Below are 18,898 nucleotides of genomic sequence, written 5' to 3' on the forward strand. Positions count from 1 at the left end.
CTTCTTTTGAAGATCACAGTAATCAGAAGTATTCAACAAAGAAAAAATTACATCTTTCTGAAAATAAATTTGGACCGTCTGATTCTGGCTTCTTACTTATACTGACCTATAACACTCAAAAATGCGCTGCATTCATCAGACCCAGCTGCATTAGTAGCTGTGCACAAATAAGTTCCCATATCAGACTCCTGAAGTCCATTCAGTTTCAGAGAACAGGTATTGTCTGTAAGAGTAGCCTGATACTTCTCTCCGCTGGTAATCTCTTGTCCATCATGAAACCAGGAAACAAGAATGGGCGGTGACCCATAAACTTTGCACTCCAGTACAGCAGAAGAACCCAGCTGGCCATAAGTTTCTTTAAGTTTTCTTGTGAAAGAAGGAGGTATAATACGATCTGGATTTGTTTCAAAATAAAAAAAAAATATATATAGAATTTACCACAGAGGGTTCTTAAATGCAGGAATTTCTCTGTGCATAATAAAATTGATGATCTTTTGCTGTATCTGCTTTGGCAATATATTCTGAAACATCTAAGTATTTGAAAAATAGTCAATGGTTTAGGATATGCTGGAACTTTCATCCATAATCTTTGAGGAACACCTTCTGTTTTTTCCATTCTTTTTCATAAGCAACAATATTGCACCAGGTGTCCAAGATAACAAAAGGACTTGAAGAAATCAAGTCCTTTCAATAGTTCCTGCCCCTCAGATTTTAGGTAGACATCTATTCTTGATGCCTATCAAAGTGGCATACCAAGTACTCTTAAGATTATGCAACTCTCTTAGGTTGCCAATCACAATAACCACTGTGCTATCTGAAGGATTTGTAAAGGAACTAAAGGGTCCAAGGTGACTCAGAAAGAGTAGTCAACTAACCTGAAACGTGCACTGAAGCTGTGCAGCTGCTTTTGCCAACACTGTTTTTCACCTCAAAAGTATATTCTCCACTGTCTTCTAGTGTTGCATTGAGGATCTTAAGCCCAGACACTTTATTGAAGAAGCTGATTTTATATTTATGATCAGTGGACAGTTCATTACCATCCTTAAACCACCTAGCAGTAAGCTCTGGTGTGCCATCTACTGTGCATTCCAGAGTACAAGAGTCTCCAGCTGTAACTTTAACTGGGCCTGGCTTCTCTACAATGACTGCAGGTTCTGCAATGAAATGCAAGTCAGAAAAATTTTTAGAACAACGAAATAGCTATTATTATGATAAAATTTTAAATTTCAAAGCATGTTAAAAAACACTGTGTTTTTTATCTCATACTACCAACCTAGCACTTTCAGCATGGCAAAGCATTCCTGAACTCCAGCATCATTTTTTATCTGACAAATGTATTTCCCAGCATTGGTTGGTTCTGCATTTCCAATCTGCATAGTTGCAATGTTTTCTGAGTAGGAGATCCAAAGATTATCACTTTCTCTGATTATTTCCCCTTTGTCTTTTAACCACAGAACAGAAATGGGCTGTGATCCTTGTACTGCAGCCTGCAGTTCAATCGACTCCCCAACTACGACAGTGAGATCACTCAGCTTCTTCACAAAGGTTGGTGGTGCTATTGAAGAGAAGATATTCAACAGTAAAAAACCCTGCCAGAGGTGGAAAAGTAGGAGAAAAATTTCAGGAACAAAGAAATGCCAAGAAGATGACAATCTTTGTACAAACCTCTTAGTGTTACAGAGCCAATACAGGAGTCACTTCCCACATCATTTACAGCCTTACAGTGATATTCACCAACATCAGCAGTATCCACACTGAGAATGTGAAGACTAGCTATGTAGTTCTCAGACATGACCTTATACTTCTTGCTGCTCCGAATTTCTCGTTTGTCTTTATACCATGAAATCTGGAATGGAGGAGTGCCCTGAAGCTCACACTCCAGATGAATATCAGACCCTTTCAAGGTCTCAACTGGATGGGGCTTCTTGGTAAAAATAGGAGGTGCTGGAAAAAAGAAAAAGGAGTCATCGTTTGTGTTATTTAAGCAAAAGATATTAAAGAAGACAGAAGATTGAAGTAACTCTTCTGATGCTAAATAGCAAAGACAATAGATAAGAAAGAGCTGCCAAAGAGATCAAAAACAGACAAAAGATTTGCCATCTACTCAGGCAGGTTTTGGCCTCTCTGATAAAAGAAAGTGGGGTTTAAGAGTTTTTCCTAAAGGAGGACACAATGTTAGAAAGAGAAGGAAAGAGCTGAGATTCTGACCTTTTACTCTCAGTGTAGTACTGGTGCTTGCACTACCCGCTGGATTCTGAGCTTCACAAGTGTAGTCACCACTGTCTTCAACACTGAGGTTGTGCATTTCAATGACTGCCACTGAATCCACAAAGGACATTCTGTATTTTTCACTGGGATGGATTTCAGTTTCACCTTTGTACCAGGTGACTCTGATTTCTGGAGATCCACCTATTTTGCATTCATACGTTGTGGAATCGTGCTGTTTCACAAGTTTTGAGGAGTCTAATTTCTTAATAAACCTTGGTGGTTCTGGAAAGCCAAAAGGAGAGATGATGCTTTAAACTGCACTAATTGTTTGAATAAGCAGGGATGTGTGTAACTGAAACTGTAAAATTTAGGGACTTAGGCAAAAATTATGATTTTGCAATTTCTATTAATTTTTTTAGATGATTTCAAGTTGGTCCAAAATCCAGATTAAGAAGAAAACAAGTTTTCTATGCATTTCAGTGAGTTTCTCATTAGTTTACTGACACACTGTACCTCTCCTTGCATGTATTCATTAAAGATTAGTTGATAGTTGATTTCTTTACAAAATATGCTCTTGTTATATATGTGTAATCAAAATACCTGATGCAAATGCAAGAAGCCAACTCTTCAGCCAAAAAGTGTTATTAGAAACATTTACATTGAGTATTATAGCAATTGCTTTATATCCTGTGATTAATAATTAATGTAGTCAATGAATGTATCTGCATTATAACCCCTCACACATTTATTGCAAAACCAAACATAAAGTTGCACATAAGGAATCAAAGTTAAGGAACTCAGGTAGCAAACAAAAAAGCTTAGAAATAATCATGCTGAGGAGAATTATGAGATGGCTGTTATTATAGACATTGGTGTTAAATATCTTGTAATTGAAAAGTAAAACAGATGGTTACATTTTGTTCCATAAGGAGGAGAAAGGAGTGGAAGTTTGATACTTTTCATCAAAAGTACCATTTAGATGTTTAGAATCACAAGACTGAATGCTCACAGATCAAAGTTATAACTAGTAAAACCAAGAGGTGGTAATGTGGGCACAACAAACAAAATAGGATGAAGTGCCTCTTTGCCTGACTGAAAAGTGTAGGAAGAATATCGAATTAATTTTGGATTCCTTCGACCTGTGATACAGTTTCAGAACATCCTGTGCTGCTAGAAACAAAACTTCCTGAGTTTCTAAAAATAGAAATGATGATTTGGTAACATGAGGACTCTTGGAACCTTAGCAATTTACTATCAGATTTCACTTTGAGAAAGAGTTGATTATCTATCTACATACTAACAGTTGCTGAGTAGTCACACTGATTCCACTCCTTTCAAAAAATGAGGGTATGCACGTTAGTAAGGTATATATTTACAATGTAAAGCAGTCCTAGAACATAAAGCAATTATTAAAACTACAGATTGGGAACATTAGATGATAGAGTGAAAAAGTTAATAAAAAGCTGTGATTTTTTTCAAGGTCAATTAAAAGAAAGATCTTAATTCTACAAACAAAAAGCTGTATGTCATAGAAGTGAGACAACATATGCTCACATTAAACACATGCAAGTCAATGCACCCAAAAAGCACCCTTTCCAGTTCTATAGAAATTTGTTGAAAACAATCAGCATCACTAATTTTACAGCCCTGGGTAATCTGTACAAATTCTAAAGAATGCTTACACTAAAAATGTGCCAGTAAATTCAGGATCAAAAAATAAAATAATATTACTGAAAAAACTCCTCAAGATTTTACAAAGAAAGATTAGAAGAATAAAAAATAATATATGGTCAGCTGAGATAATTTAATGAATGGTAACTGTGTTCAAATAAAGATATTATCAATGATATAATTAATAATAAATAATTATTGTGGTGGAAAGAAATTTTAGATCTTTAGGTTGGATTTCTCGCTACAATTTTTCAATGCATTTTGGAAGTCAAGCTACATAATACAGCAGCCCTACTTATTACTGGATCCAGGTACACACTCTTTCCACCCCCACCAATAAAAATGTTTATGTCTGAAAAAAACCTGATAAATATAAAACATTTGACAAATAATTAATATAGAATTTTGCTACTAGTCACTCCATTTTCGGTGTTATTTGTCTTAGAGAGTAAAAGGATTTACTCTTGAAATATTTTCCCCCCTCTTTGTTCTCCAAATTCATACAGAGAAATAAGAAAAAAAAAAAGAAAAAAGGGGAAAATGCTAAGGCAACAGAGACCTTTTAACTCGGACATAATCTAAGCAGTGTATGTTACATTTCTTCTCTTATAAAACCAGTCAAATTGAAACATCCAGAACAGCTATAAATATATTTCCACCTACATTGAGGAAATTGCACTAATATACATGTGTCACTTGCACCAAGACAGTATGAGCCATTCATAAATTTAGATTTTACTTTTAGATCCACACACTATAAGGAGAGGTGGAGTGTTGGGTGGAATGGATATTTGTCCCCAAATCTGCTCTCAAATCTCCCAGTTTTGCTGCTTAGAAGAGCAATTTTCAATACTCTCAGTCTGTGAAAGAGCAAAGCTATTTGCAGGAGTTGCACATGCAGTAAAAATACTTCTAAGTCTCATAAGTGGATTGCATTTCTCTCAGTTTCCTTCCATTCCCCTGGGCAACCTAGTGACTGTCACTGCTGGAGAAAGACTTTAGAAAGACAGATTTTGCTGTCCAACAGAACCATTCAAAAAGGCACAACAAGGTAATAAGAGTTAATGTTTCAATGGAAGGATACCTTTGATAAGAAAAGTGAGGTTCTATACCAAAGCAGAAGAAATATAAGTATTTAAGTATTACAATAACATTTAAATGAAATAAGACATCTCAGAGTAACCTCTTGTAAAAATTGTTAGTCGCACACATGTCTGCATTCAGGACAGAATGTGTTTTCCAGGTGTCTGCCTTGCAAAGAAAACCTCATAAACACTAGAGCCAACAGCAATACCTTGTACAGCCAGCTGGGCTGCGCACGCATCCTTTCCAACACTGTTGCTGGCAGTACATGTGTAGAGTCCAGCATCCCCTTTACCAACTTTTAGGACTGTCAAGCTGGCCGTGTTTTCCACCAGTGTCATTTTGTAGTTGCCACCTGGACGAATCTCTCGGTTGTCTCTGCTCCAAGTAATCCTCATGGGAGCAGAACCAGTCATGTGGCACTTAAAGGTTGCACTTTCCCCTAGTACCACATCGATAGATACCAGCTTGATGTCAAAGAAGGGAGGTTGTAGGTGTTCTGCAAAGAGGAAAGCATGGCAGAGCTCACCACCAAGCCTGTCTCACCACGCCATGCCCATTGTCCCTGGCCACCATACAATGGGTGGAGTGGGAAAAAGGGTGGAGAAGTAAAAGAGCAAAGACATACAAAAGATTTTAATTAAAAGTGTGGTCTACAAACCTGTAAGGAGAAGTTTGGCACTGGAAGAGGCAGTCCCCAGAGCATTTTGGGCTGAGCAAGTATACTGGCCACAGTAATCCATACTAGTTTCTAAGATCTGTAAAGTCGCAACATTATTTAAGAAGGCTGATTGCATGTTATCAGTGTCACTCAAGAGAGCCCCATCCTTGTACCAAGACACCTGGATAGGCTCTGAGCCAGTTATGCGGCAGTCAAATGTCACTGGGGCACCAACCACCTCCTGAATATCTTTAAGCTTCCTGGTGAATGTAGGGGGAAGCTGACGTTCTGCAAAATAATAATAATCACTACTATCAGTAAGAAGCCAACCTAGAATTAATCATTTTTGAAATTAATAAAACCCCCTTTCTTTAGTCAATGAAGAGTTCCTACAAACTACCCCACAAAAGAGTGGCTCTTGGCCCATCACCTTTAACAACAAGCAAAGCTGTGGAGGTGGCAAAGCCGATGCTATTTTCTGCTCTGCAGATATATTCTCCGATGTTACTATCCTCTACAGCAGAGAATGCCAGTGTTGCCACATTGTTCTTGAAATGCATTTTGTAAGCCTGTGTTGATCTGAGCTTGGTGTCATCTTTGTACCAGGACACCTTGATTTCTGGTGAACCGCCAATCTGGCATTTTAAGGTCAAGGGCTCGCCAACCTTCACCTCCACACGGTCCAGGTGCGTGACAAAATAAGGTGGTTCTAGGGAAGGAGAGAACGTGGTGAGCAGAGGTAGAGCATCACTGGGGTGCATTAGGGGGATCAGGGGCGAGGAATACCTAAGATGGAGACCAGGCTGTGGCAAACATCCCCACCCGCCTCATTTGCCACCTCACAGGTATATTCGCCTTCATCGCTCTTTGTGCTGTTGAAGATTTCAAGAATGCCAGATTTTTCAGTAGTTGTAACAGTGCAGCGTTGAGACTGAGCAATGGGCATCCCATTTCTTTTCCAAGTGACAGAGATGGGAGGGGTGCCAATGTAGCTGCTTTCTAGCACAATGGACTTCCCCTGCTCCACACTGAAATCACTTAATTTCTTCACAAAGACTGCAGGCTCTGTGGGGAGGTATGAATCAATAGTAAGAGGGACAGATGTGGAAGAGATGCAGGCAGGGAGTGAATGAAGATAACTGTGCATTCATGCACACACCCAAACACACCTTTCACAAAGAGCTGTGTTGTACATGAGGCACTGCCAGCATCATTTGTGACCACACAGGCATAGTCCCCACTGTGGCCTGGCTCCACGTTGTACAGCTGCAGCTGTGCCACAGACTCATGGAGAGAGATGGAGCAATTGCTGTCTGGCACCAGCTCCCTGATGCCTCGGAACCAGGTCACTTTGAAGGGAGTACTGCCCTTGATGTAGCTGGTGAATGTCACATTTGATCCAGGCAAAACTTCCTGGGGATCAGGTGTCTTCACAAAAGAAGGTGGTTCTAAGGATCATGCAAAGAAGTGAAAGAGGGAGAAAGATGTTAATAGGAGGGCCTCTGTGGGGAGGAAAATGAGCAGGTTTGAGTCAAAAAGAAAAAAATAAAAGAAACCATGGGAAAAAACCCAAACCAAACAAACCAAGAAAAAGAAACCATGGGAAACCAGAGAAAAGAAAGAGAAGAGGGAAGAATTTTGTTGAAGGCATGGCAGTATCCTTCCACTGACCTTGTACAGTCAAGAAAGCACTGCATTCATCAGATCCAGCCACGTTGGCTGCCACACATGTATATGACCCTGTATCTGTGACATCCAGGGCATTCAACTTCAAAGCACAAACATTATCCAAGAATGAGATTTCGTATTTTTCTCCACTAACAATCTCATTCCCATCTTGAAACCAAGACACAGATATGGGAGCTGTGCCAGACACTTTGCACTCCAACAGCACAGAGGATCCCAGCACGCCATTTGTCTCCTTTAGTTTTCTTGAAAATGAAGGAGCAACGAGGCGATCTAAGTAGGACAGGGCAGAAGAACAGGAAGACAAGTGTTGAGGTTTCTTTCAAGGGAAAGAAAAGGGAAAAAAAAATTAAAAGCTTTCTTTAAAGACAAGAATGAACAATAAAGACATAGAGCTGACCTGAAACATCAACTGAAGAAGTGCAGCTGCTGTCCCCCACTTCATTGTGCACCTCAAAAGTATACAAGCCCCTGTCTCCCCTGTCTGCAGAAAAGACCTTTAAAGTGGATATATTGTTGAAAAAGGTAATTTGGTATTTGCGGTCACTCTTTAGCTCTCTGCCATCTTTGTACCACTTGGTGATAAGCTCAGGTGTTCCTCCTACTTTGCACTCCAAGGTAAAAGGATTGCCAGCCATTACTGTGATCGGCTCAGTCTTCTCTAAGATGACTGCTGGTTCTGAAATAGGAAGGGAGGGGTCTGTGTATCACAGAGAAATCTACCCACAAACGTGTGAGCACAGAGTGTAAGCAGAAGACAAAGGCTGGCAGAGCCAGCTGTGCAAGCTTTAAGACACAGTACCTATAGTGGAGTAGGCTATACCCACCTAGGACCTGTAAAAAGGCAGAGCACTCCCGCATGCCAGCGTCATTTTTGATCTGACAGATGTACTTTCCAACGTCAGTTCCCTCTGCACTGGCAATCTCAAGAGTTGCAATGTTGTCCATAAACCACATTTGAACATTTTCACTCTCCCTAATAACTTCACCCTTATCCTTGAGCCAGACAACAGAAATTGGTGGGGATCCTTCCACTACTGCCTGCAGGGCTGTTGGCTCCCCGATGAAGATTGCTGTGTCACTCAGCTTCTTTGCAAATCGTGGAGGTTCTGATAGCAAAAACAAGGAGGCAGAGGACAGTTAATCATACATGCTTGCTTGGAAGAGCGACAGCCAGGAGATCAAGAGAAGAGGGCAGTGATGTTGATCCTCTAGCATACAAACCTTTGAATTTCACTGGGCAGGTGCAAGTGTCGCTTCCCACCTCATTCATAGCTTTGCATTGATATTCTCCAGTATCTTGAGATTCCAAATTGAGAATATGAAGACTGGCAATAGAGTGCTTTGCTGTCACCTTGAACTTCTTGCTGCTCCTGACCTGCCTCCGGTCCTTGAACCAAGCCACCTCAAAGGGTGGGGTCCCTGCTATCTCGCACTGAAGGATAACATCTGAGCCTTTAAGAGTGTCCACAGGGCTTGGCACCTTGCTAAAAACAGGTGGTTCTATAAAAAAAGAATAGCATCATAACGTGTGAGCTTCCTTCTCTGAGTGGGTTTCTGGATAGTAGCAGGAAGCAACATATTCAGGAAGGGAGCCTACGCTTATATTGTAAACACATATTTAGCTTTTAAAAATGTGGCCTCACCTCTAAAATAATCCCAGCACTCAGAGTCCAAAGGGCAGAAAATGTGATACTTCTGCACCTGTTTGGAATCAGTGCTCAGTATCCTTCCCCAAAAGCCACTCTCCATGCCCTCTAGGGTGACATTCCATCTTAGTTCCCATCTTTCCCCCGGCTCTTTCTAGTCATGAAAGCTACAGTCAGTGAAGCTCAGCTACACAGCCTCCTCTTCCTTCTTAAATTTCATTCCTGTCAGTATAACTGTGTATAAAAAGGAGATGGAGGGATGGCTGAAAAGTATTCCCAGCTTCCTCACCATGGCTGGTGTTCTACCTAGTCCTTGCTTCCATTGTGATCTGAAAAGCTTGCCTTGTTCATCCTGCAACTGACTTAAATGGGGAGACGAGGGAATGACTGCACAGTGCTGAAGACTCGCCACTATTTCCTGCCTGATCTCTGCTGCTTAAACACATCAGCATTTAAATGCAAGAGCAGCTGGAGAGACACTGGCCCAGCAGGCACCAGCTGCTGCAGCAGCAGTGCAGCTGGGAGCAGGCCTGGCAGCCAGGGATTCTGGTGGAGTATGGAGCTGTGAGCTAACCTTTCACTGTGACTGAAGTGCTGCAGCTGGCTGTGCCTGCAGAGTTGTGGGCTTCACAGATGTAATCCCCAGCATCTTCAGCAGTGGCACCCAAGATGGTCAGCATTGCCACGGAGTCTACAAAGGACATGTGCAGCCTGTCGCTTGCCTGGAGTGCCTGATCGTTTTTGTACCACACGATTCTGATCTCTGGTGTGCCACTGATTTTACATTCAAGCTGAACTGTGTCCCCCTGCTTCACGAACCGCAAAGCTTCAGGCTTCTTGATGAACTTGGGAGGTTCTGCAGAACAGAATAAGTATGTAGAGAATGACAACCTACCTGTTTGCCATGTGAAATCTACAGCACTGAGCAAGAGTTCTACAGAGGCACAAGAGTATTACAGCACAAAAATAAAATTGTTACCAAAGTTGGCTGTATCCCCAACCAGAGTTTTCTCTCAAGGGAATACAGAAGATGAAGAAAAGAAGACAAAGACATCAACTAAAACTGTTCTGCCAGCTTTGGACCCTGCTGCATCAGACAGTTGAAGCCGTAAAAGATACACAAAGAATGGTTTCTCCACTCTATTGAAATTTTGTGATTACCTTTGAGTGGTAACAAGTAACAGAGTTCCCAGGCCAACATGAAAGATTTGACAAGCCCTTCATCCCTGAGAGCAACGGAAACACGGTAGGGATTGTTTCACTTGCTTAGACATCTCTAAAGTATATTTCTGCATTAAGAAATTAGGTGATTCATAGTGTAGATTAAATCAACAATTCAGAACTCCAACTGACATCTTTAGCAAATTTGAAAGAGTCACCTATTCAGGCCAACAAATGCAAGGTAGCAATTGCTATGAGTGACTATACCACAGTGACTATAGTTATTAAAGTAAAAAGCAGTGTGAGTGCAACTCTCCGTACAAACAGGTTCACACATTACCTTTCTCCTTTGAGATTTTGCAGTCACATAAGACTTCTGCAGTTACACAGTATGATGGGAGGTCATTACATGATTTATGTCTGCAGTCTGGAAAGCTACTTTCTGTATATTTCTAAACTATAAATGGTAGAAGATCAAAGAGATCTCTTTACCCAAGAAAAAGAAAATGCACAAACAAAGGTGACTTAATACCTTTGACACTGAGTTGGGCTGAGCAGAAGTCTTTCCCAGCTTCATTACTAGCCTGGCAAGTATATTGGCCAGAGTCTCCTTTACCCACTCTGAGCACTCGAAGGTGAGCTGTATTGGCTGTGAATGTAATATTGAAATTTCCTCCAGTTCGGATCTCCCGACCATCCTTGGACCACGTTATGTGTATTGGCTGGGCTCCCGTAACATGGCATTCAAAATCAGCACTTTCTCCAAAAGGCACATCAATAGATTCTGGTTTGATGTCGAAGACAGGTGCTTGCTTGGGTTCTAGAAATACAAGAAAGCTATGTAATACTCATACCTCAGAAAAAAAGCTAATCCCACACATAGATACCATTGCATGCATAAAATAAGAGGGAGGGACCTGTGATCCAAGTAAAAGTTTTATAAGACAACAAACACACCTGCCACTGTGAGCCTAGCGCTTGAGGTGGCAGTGCCCACAGAATTGGTGGCTGTGCAGGAGTATTGCCCAGTATGATTTATCTCAGTTCGCACCAGTTGCAGCACTGCAACATTATCTACAAAGGATGTGTGCACACTGTGGTCATCCTTTAGCAGCACGCCATCTTTGTGCCAAGTGACAGTAATGGGCTCCGAGCCATTGAGACGACACATAAGCTTAAGGGGTAAACCAGCAGGGTGCTCGAGGTCCTTTAATTTTCTTGCAAAGGAAGGTGGTTGTTTGCGTTCTGGAAGAAAGCAAGTAAAGGATAAATACATGCCAGGAAGCAACCTTTTATAGTTTTGTAAGCCAAAAAGAGTTTTAGCAAGCTAATATAAAATCATCACCTTGAACTGTTAAGAGAGCCTTTGTAGATGCAGTTCCTACACTGTTTTCTGCCTTGCAGATATATTCTCCACTGTCGCTGCTAGCCACTTTGTTGAAGATAAGTGTAGCAACATTGTCTTTAAAGAACACTTTATACTCAGGAGTAGACCTGAGTTTTGTATCACCTTTGTACCAAGACACAGTAATTTCTGGTGTTCCAGCAACATGGCATTGCAATGTTGTGTAAGACCCAACTGACACCTCAAGAGATTCCAAATGTGTAACAAAGTAGGGAGGTTCTAAAAAAAGAGAAGCAATTAGACAGGCTTATTGTGTGCCAGGTTTTGGAAAGCATACACTTGGAAAAAAGGCAAGGAAAAGAAGCAAACACACACCTAGGGTAGAGACTACAGCCTCACAAACATCTCTTCCTGCCTCATTTTCAACATGGCAAGTGTATTCTCCTGCATCTTCTTTGGTGCTGTCAAGTATTTCTAGGATGCAGGATTTCTCTGTGGTGGTGATGCTACACTTCTGAGATTGTGTGATGGTCTGGCCATTTTTCTTCCATGTCACAGAGATGGGCAGGCTGCCTGTGTAAGTGCCCTCTAGGATGATGGGCTTGCCAGGTTCCACATACTGATCACTCAGTTTCTTTACAAAGACAGCTGGCTCTAATGAAAGTAAATCACAAATGTTGAGCACAACATGCCAAATGGAGAGAAGGAAACAATAAGTTAAGGTAAGTGGAGAGACATCATCTTTACAAACCTTTTACTGTGAGGTGTGTTGTACAATTTACCCTGCCAGCATCATTAGTCACTAGACAAGTGTACTCTCCGCTTTGGGGAGGAGTTACATCAAATAACTCAAGCTCCACAACGGACTCCTCCACGTAGATGTTGCATTTGTCCCCTGGCACAAGTTCATTGGCCCCTCTAAACCAGTTAACCTTAAAAGGAGGGGTTCCTCTGACAACACATGTGAAAGTGATGCTTGTGCCTGGCAATACATCCAGAGGCTCTGGGGTCCTCTCAAAAGAAGGTGGTTCTAAATATACAAAAGAAAAAGATAGATAAGACAAATTGCTGCAGCATAGCTTTGGTATTTCCACACACCTACTGAAGATAAAGAGCAAAATTTTTATTTTTCTGTCAATAATTTTCGCCAAGAATATTAACAAATACTGCAGATAATTTCAAGAGAGAAAGAGAAAAGAGTAGCTCAGAGAGCTTCCTGACCATCATATACCCACCTTGTACAGTCAATACAGCGCTGCATTCATCTGAGCCAGCTGTGTTGGTAGCTTTGCAGGTGTAAGTGCCAGTATCTGAGTGGCTCAATGAATTAACTTCTAAAATACATAGGTTATCTGAAAAGGACATTTGATGTTTTTCTCCACTGACTAGCTTAAGTCCATTTTGGAACCAGGCAACAGAAATAGGAGGTGAACCTGACACTTTACATTCCAGAAGTGCTGAGGAACCCAGAACACAAGGGATTTCCTTTAGTTTTCTTGTGAAAGAAGGAGGAATGATTCGGTCTGCATAAGAAAATATAATAAATTCATGGTTAGAGAGAAAATGAGTAAAGGAATTGAATAAAGGACAGAGAATGGCCAAAAAAAAAGGCTTTTGTAAAAGGTAGAAGATAAGGTACACAACGAACCTAAAACATCAACCGATGCTGTACAACTGCTTTTCCCCACATCATTTTGCACAGCAAAAGTGTACAATCCACCATCTTCCTTTTCTGCGTCCATAATTTTAAGTGTAGATACATTATTGAGGAAAGTGATTCTGTATTTTTGGCTGCTGGTCAATTCTTTGCCATCTTTGAACCACCCAGTGGAAAGCTGTGGTGTGCCTGCTACTTTGCATTCCAAAGTACAGGCATCTCCTATAGTAACTTTCATTGGCTCTGCTTTCTCTACAATGACTGCAGGCTCTGGAAGGAGAGATGGGTAATATAAATGGTTAAAACAGGGTTTTATAAGTATCAGCTGTAAGTATTATAGCACTATGAGATGCTATGAGTATCACATCTGATACTATGGAAATTTTGATTTGTTGGGGTGTGGAGCTTTTTATAGCTGTTTTTTCCCAACCTTTCTGTTACTCTAAACTGCAAATTTCAGATGTTTTCCAAAACTAAATAAAAATATTTTAAATATCTTAAATAATTTTAAAGTATATTTTAATTTAAAGTATAAAATATTTTAATCTCCCTCTCTGAGCAGGCATGAGCAAAAGACATGACAGAAATTCAGACTGGTTCCTTTCAACTCTGTTGCTGGACTACTGGAAATATGGAACCCGACTTCTGCTTGTTGAGGAGAGAAGGATTCTCTGTTTTGTCTGTTTTGAACTCAGAGGCATAAGCAAAATATACAGCTGGTACTAAATAGCCAGGTTTCTAACTTTAAAAAGAAACTTCCATGAATTTGTGCTTTTCACCCACCTAGAATAGTTAAGGTAGCCATACACTCGCGACTTCCAGCATCATTTCTGATTTGACAGGTGTATTTTCCAGCACTGCTTATCTCTGTGCACACAAATTGCAAAGTTGCAATATTTTCCACAAATGTGATCTTCGTGTTTTCACTCTCTCTGATAATTTCCTCTTTGTCTTTAAGCCACTGAACAGAAATTGGCTGGGAGCCCTCCACTCTTGCTTGTAACTCTACTGGTTCACCAACCACAACAGTCATGCTGTTTATTTTAGTCAAGAATTTTGGTGGTTCTGAAGAAAAAATACGCAGTTATAGTAAATACTCACAGTGTTTCTGCAAGGAAGAGTAGTGCAGCGCCCATGGGAGCACTGCAGAAGACACATGTACCAGTACTTTACCTTTCAGCTTCACAGTGCAAATACAAGTATCACTTCCTACATCGTTCTGTGCTTTGCACTGATATTCACCAACATCTGCAGCTTCGACATTAAGAATGCGAACACTCGTGTGGTAGTTTTTGGCTGTAACCTTGTACTTCTTACTACTGCGGATTTGTCTCCTGTCTTTGTACCAGGCAACATCAAATGGAGGTGTTCCTGAAATCTCACATTCCAGGCTAACCTCAGATCCTCTGACAATGTCTACTGGAGAAGGCTTCCTGCTAAAGACAGGAGGTTCTAACAAGGAAAGAAAGGAGCATTTAGAAAGTAGTCTGAAGCTCTTTGATCAACAAAGAGTCTACAGATACCAGCTTCTGGAAAATGGGACTGCTGAAAATATCTACAGAATGGGCAAGACTTCCCTCTTTTTCTGGGCACAGTATGACATGAGCTTGCACAAATGTGAGTATTAAGAGCCCGTAGATCCCCTTTAGAAAAGGTAGACAGAGGGGTGACCTTTGGCAGAGAGGGTACAGGTCTCATTTAGCTGGTAGTAATCTCCCATACAGGGTGTAAAACTGACACTAGTCAGTTTGTGTCTATTCTTTCTCTTCATATTCCAGCTTCTTAATATAGCAATTCTCACTATGAATAGTCTTGGATACTAAAATTATAGAACTGGGGGAAAATAATAGAACTTAGTACACATCTGCATTAAAAACATCATCTCTCTTGTTTAGATACTGGCAGAGAAGATCGGGGGAATCAAGAAACAAACATGACATGAAGAACAGGGCAGTCCTGAAATAAATTAATCTCATGTTCCTGTGTATTTCTAAGGTATAAAGCCACCAGAGGAAAAAAAAGGATGCAGTTGGAAAACAAGAGGACAGCTAACCTTTCACTGTGACTTTGGTGCTACAGCTGGCCTTCCCGGCAGGGTTGTGAGCTTCACAGATGTAGTCACCACTCTCATCAGTACTGAGATGATTCATTTCAAGCACCGCCACAGAGTCAATGAATGATGTCCGGAATTTTTCACTGGCAACAATTTCATGGTCATTTCTGAACCACACTACTTTCATCTCTGGAGATCCACTTACTTTGCACTCAAGCCGGGCTGAGTCACCCTGCTTGACTACTTTTGTTGCCTCTAGCTTCTTAGCAAACTTGGGGGGTTCTAAAAAACCAAAAAAAGTGGGGTCAGGAAGGTCTGAACTAATACTGGAGAGAAAATGGTGGAAAAAGAACTAAACAACGGTGGGTTGCAGACACAGGGCAGGGAATTCACTTGGCAGTATATCAAAGATCACCAAGGTGGGCTCGTCAAAAACAAAGAGAAGAAGGAGACAAAAAGATAACAACGCAACAAGAAAGAGTGCACACCTGTTACTAACAGTGTTGTAGTGCAAGAGTCACTGCCAACGTCATTGGAAACATGGCAGGTGTAGTGCCCACTCCTAGAAGAATCCACTGAATAGAGGGTTAAGAACCCAGTTGAACCTTCAATCCCAATGAAACAAGTTGGACCAGATACAAGTTCTAAGTCTTCTTTGAACCACTTTACTGTAAAGGGTGGTGTTCCTTTCAGTGTGGCCTTAAACTCCACTGTGGAATCTGGTATAGCTTGCTGGCTTTCAGGTTTTACTAAGAAGCTTGGTGGCTCTGCAGTTTTTAAGAAAAAGACACAATTACATCAGAAATCTAAGAATGAAGAAAATCAGTGAGACAAGCACAGAGACCAATTTTTCAGTGTTAACATTAAGACGTATAAGAGTGTTAGCATAAGATTTAAGATATTTTCCCAGAATCTATCATAGATAAGAAGTAGTAGAAGAGTTTCAAACCTTTCACAGTCAGGACAGCACTGCAAGAATCATTTCCAGCAACATTAGAGACACTGCATGTGTAATTTGCACTGTCTGCCAGCTCTAGGTTAGCAATCTCGAGTGACATAGTGTTCTCATGGCACAGGCTTCTATATTTTGCACTGTCAGTTATCTCTTTTCCATCCTTAAACCATTTTGCAACAATTGGGAGTGACCCAGAGACTTTACACTCCATTTGGATAGAAGATCCCAGAATGGTATCCTTTTTGGTTAGCTTTTTGATAAATACAGGAGGAATTGATTGATCTGCCCAACACAAAAAAAAAAAAAATAGCAAAAACATACTAGTTAACTTCTCACTTATGTTTCATGGAGATTATTTTTCATTCCCTCCTTGATAGATTGGCAATACAAACCTAGCACAGTCAGAACAGCTTCACAGGTGCTACTTCCGAAGTCATTTTCAACCTTAAAACTGTATGTGCCACTATCCTCCTTTGATACAGGTTCAATCCTGAAACTGGCCACATTGTTTTCAAAGCTCATTGTGTAGTATCTACTGGGCAGGAGCTGCTTGCCATCTTTGTACCATCTTATCCGGAGCTCTGGTGTCCCAGCCACAGTACACTCCAAAGTCACGGGGTCTTTTTCAGTGACTTTAAGTGATTTGGCCTTTTCTATGATCTGTGCAGGCTCTGAGGTATAAAAAGTATAAAAATTACAGCAGTTAGCTACATAGATAGGGAACTGACTTTCCAAGTGCTCATGAAGGTTACACCTTGTACACACCTTGTACAAAAAGCAAAGCAAAACACTTCTCCACACCAGATTCATTCTTTGCCTGACAGGTGTATCTCCCTCTGTGGCTGAGGTCAACATTAGTAAGCTTCAGTGTGGCCACCCTGTTCTCAAAGGTAATGTGGTGGTGCTTGTCATCTTCTAGTATTTTCTCATCTTTTATCCATGACACGGATAGGGGTTGAGCACCTGCTACGACACACTGAAGGAATGCATCACCTTTCAAAATGCTAGTGACGTTCTCCAGCTTCTTGACGAAGGATGGTGGTTCTGTGGTGTGTGTTTTGTTTGTTGTTCAGAAGAGAAGTCATGGAAAGGGAAGAGGAGAAAGAGAGATCATATAAAGTAATCCCACTTTCTACACTTCAGCTGGGGCATATAATGTTTGAGGTGTGTTTCCTACAGGACTGACCTTTTAAGCTGAGTCTTGTGCTGCAAGAACAGCTCCCACCTTCATTTGATATAATACACTGATATTCACCAACATCCGAGATGTCACAGTTAGTCACATTAAGAGTAAATACTGATTCTTTGGTGGAGATGGTGTATTTCTTGCTGCTGAACATCTCCTTATTGTTCTTCAGCCACTTCACCTCAAATGGAGGGGTACCAGTCACCTCACACTCTAGTGTGGCCTCTGAACCCTTCACTACTTCGGTGGGACGCAACTCCTGAACAAAGGTTGGAGGCTCTATGAAGAAGAATGGAGGGAAAGTAGATAATAACCTCAAATAGTTTTGAGGGGAGAAGAAGTGTTTCCTACTTCCTCACCCCAGATATGTGACAGAGATGACAAGATGTTCAAAACCAACCTTTTACTTTCAGCTCGACGCTGCAGCTCTCACTGCCTGCATCATTGTGGGCTTCACAAACATAAATCCCACTATCTGCCACTCTGGCTTGAGTGACTCTCAAAGTGGCTAAACCATCTATGAAGGAGATGCCGTACTTAGCTTGGTCAGTCACTTCATTCCCATCCAGGTACCATGTAATGTGGATCTCTGGCGTGCCTACTACCCGGCACTCAAAAGTGGTGGACTGTCCTTCACGCAAAGCTACTACAGAAGTTGGCATCTGAATAAATCTGGGGGGCTCTAGAAGATGGACAGAGAAGTTGAGGCTTTATAATATTCAAGGTAGGAATAAAAAAACCCCAGACTTTAAAGAAAAAAAAAAGGCTAAAAGGCTTCTTCCCCCTCCCACCAAAACTGCACAGAAAAATCAGAACCAAAAAAGTAGAAGATTGGATTGCACACCTTTTACAAACAGAGTTGCTTTGCAGGTTGCAGTCCCCACGTCATTGCTTATCTGACAAGTGTAGCTCCCAGAATCAGCTGTCCTAGCTGAGAAGAGCTCCAGAACACTAGAAGAGTCATCCTTCCAGACAGATCGACTGGCTCCAGACAGGAGCTCCTGGCTGTCTTTAAACCACTTTATCTGCAGAGGAGTAGACCCTTTCACCAGTGCTTTGAACTGAACCCTAGCATTGGGCACAACCTCTTGAGACTGGGGTTTTTCCACAAAATATGGTGGCTCTATAACATGCAAAAAGGAAAAAAGGAGATTACTCTGAGATGGGGAAATCCAAAACTATGCATGAGAAACCTAACAGAAGAAAAAGAAGGAACTCAAACCTTTTACTGTTAAGAACCCGCTGCATTGGCTGCTTCCTGCTTTATTTGTTGCTTCACAAGTGTAAGAGCCACTGTCTGTGCCTTCCAATTTATTTATTTCCAGAAATGCAGTATTATCATGGAAAGAGTATTTGTGCTTTTCACTTGCTGTTATTTCTTGGCCATCCTTATACCACTGAATACTTATAGGATGTGAACCAGACACTATGCACTCCAGGTGGACAAAAGACCCCTTAATGCTGTCCATTTTCTTGAGTTTTTTCGTGAATTTAGGTGGTATAATGAGATCTATCCAAAACAGAGTAAAAAGAGGAAATATAAAAATTCAACTACAGTTGTGGCACATGTCAGCTCAGGAGAA

At 41.0% G+C, this 18,898-nt stretch overlaps 1 protein-coding gene across 31 annotated transcripts in view; it reads right to left on the bottom strand.

Annotated features, from left to right (window-relative positions):
* TTN (titin) overlaps nt 1-18,898 on the bottom strand; it is a 239,112-nt gene that overhangs the window by 159,344 nt on the left and 60,870 nt on the right. For 21 of the 31 annotated variants that reach the window (XM_077785076.1, XM_077785079.1, XM_077785072.1 and 18 more), the window contains 15 exons: nt 15,175-15,456; nt 14,295-14,573; nt 13,905-14,186; nt 13,113-13,391; nt 12,700-12,987; nt 12,216-12,494; nt 11,840-12,118; nt 11,465-11,743; nt 11,077-11,364; nt 10,652-10,939; nt 2,209-2,490; nt 1,666-1,944; nt 1,274-1,555; nt 876-1,154; nt 107-394 (listed from right to left, as the gene is read on the bottom strand). The exons of 4 other annotated variants lie outside the window; for them this stretch is intronic. In XM_077785076.1, coding sequence (XP_077641202.1) covers nt 107-394; nt 876-1,154; nt 1,274-1,555; nt 1,666-1,944; nt 2,209-2,490; nt 10,652-10,939; nt 11,077-11,364; nt 11,465-11,743; nt 11,840-12,118; nt 12,216-12,494; nt 12,700-12,987; nt 13,113-13,391; nt 13,905-14,186; nt 14,295-14,573; nt 15,175-15,456 — 4,233 coding nt within the window. Of the gene's footprint in view, nt 1-106; nt 395-875; nt 1,155-1,273; nt 1,556-1,665; nt 1,945-2,208; nt 2,491-5,173; nt 5,462-5,623; nt 5,912-6,053; nt 6,333-6,409; nt 6,689-6,792; nt 7,072-7,294; nt 7,583-7,709; nt 7,989-8,136; nt 8,419-8,533; nt 8,813-9,532; nt 9,815-10,651; nt 10,940-11,076; nt 11,365-11,464; nt 11,744-11,839; nt 12,119-12,215; nt 12,495-12,699; nt 12,988-13,112; nt 13,392-13,904; nt 14,187-14,294; nt 14,574-15,174; nt 15,457-15,662; nt 15,942-16,123; nt 16,412-16,521; nt 16,801-16,894; nt 17,174-17,315; nt 17,595-17,715; nt 17,998-18,159; nt 18,439-18,537; nt 18,826-18,898 lie in introns of all 31 variants that reach the window. 6 more of the 31 variants (XM_077785094.1, XM_077785093.1, XM_077785099.1 and 3 more) reach the window with 5 other exon arrangements.

The sequence above is a fragment of the Lonchura striata genome, chromosome 8 (genome assembly GCF_046129695.1).
Source record: "Lonchura striata isolate bLonStr1 chromosome 8, bLonStr1.mat, whole genome shotgun sequence".
Classification (NCBI taxonomy): domain Eukaryota; kingdom Metazoa; phylum Chordata; class Aves; order Passeriformes; family Estrildidae; genus Lonchura; species Lonchura striata.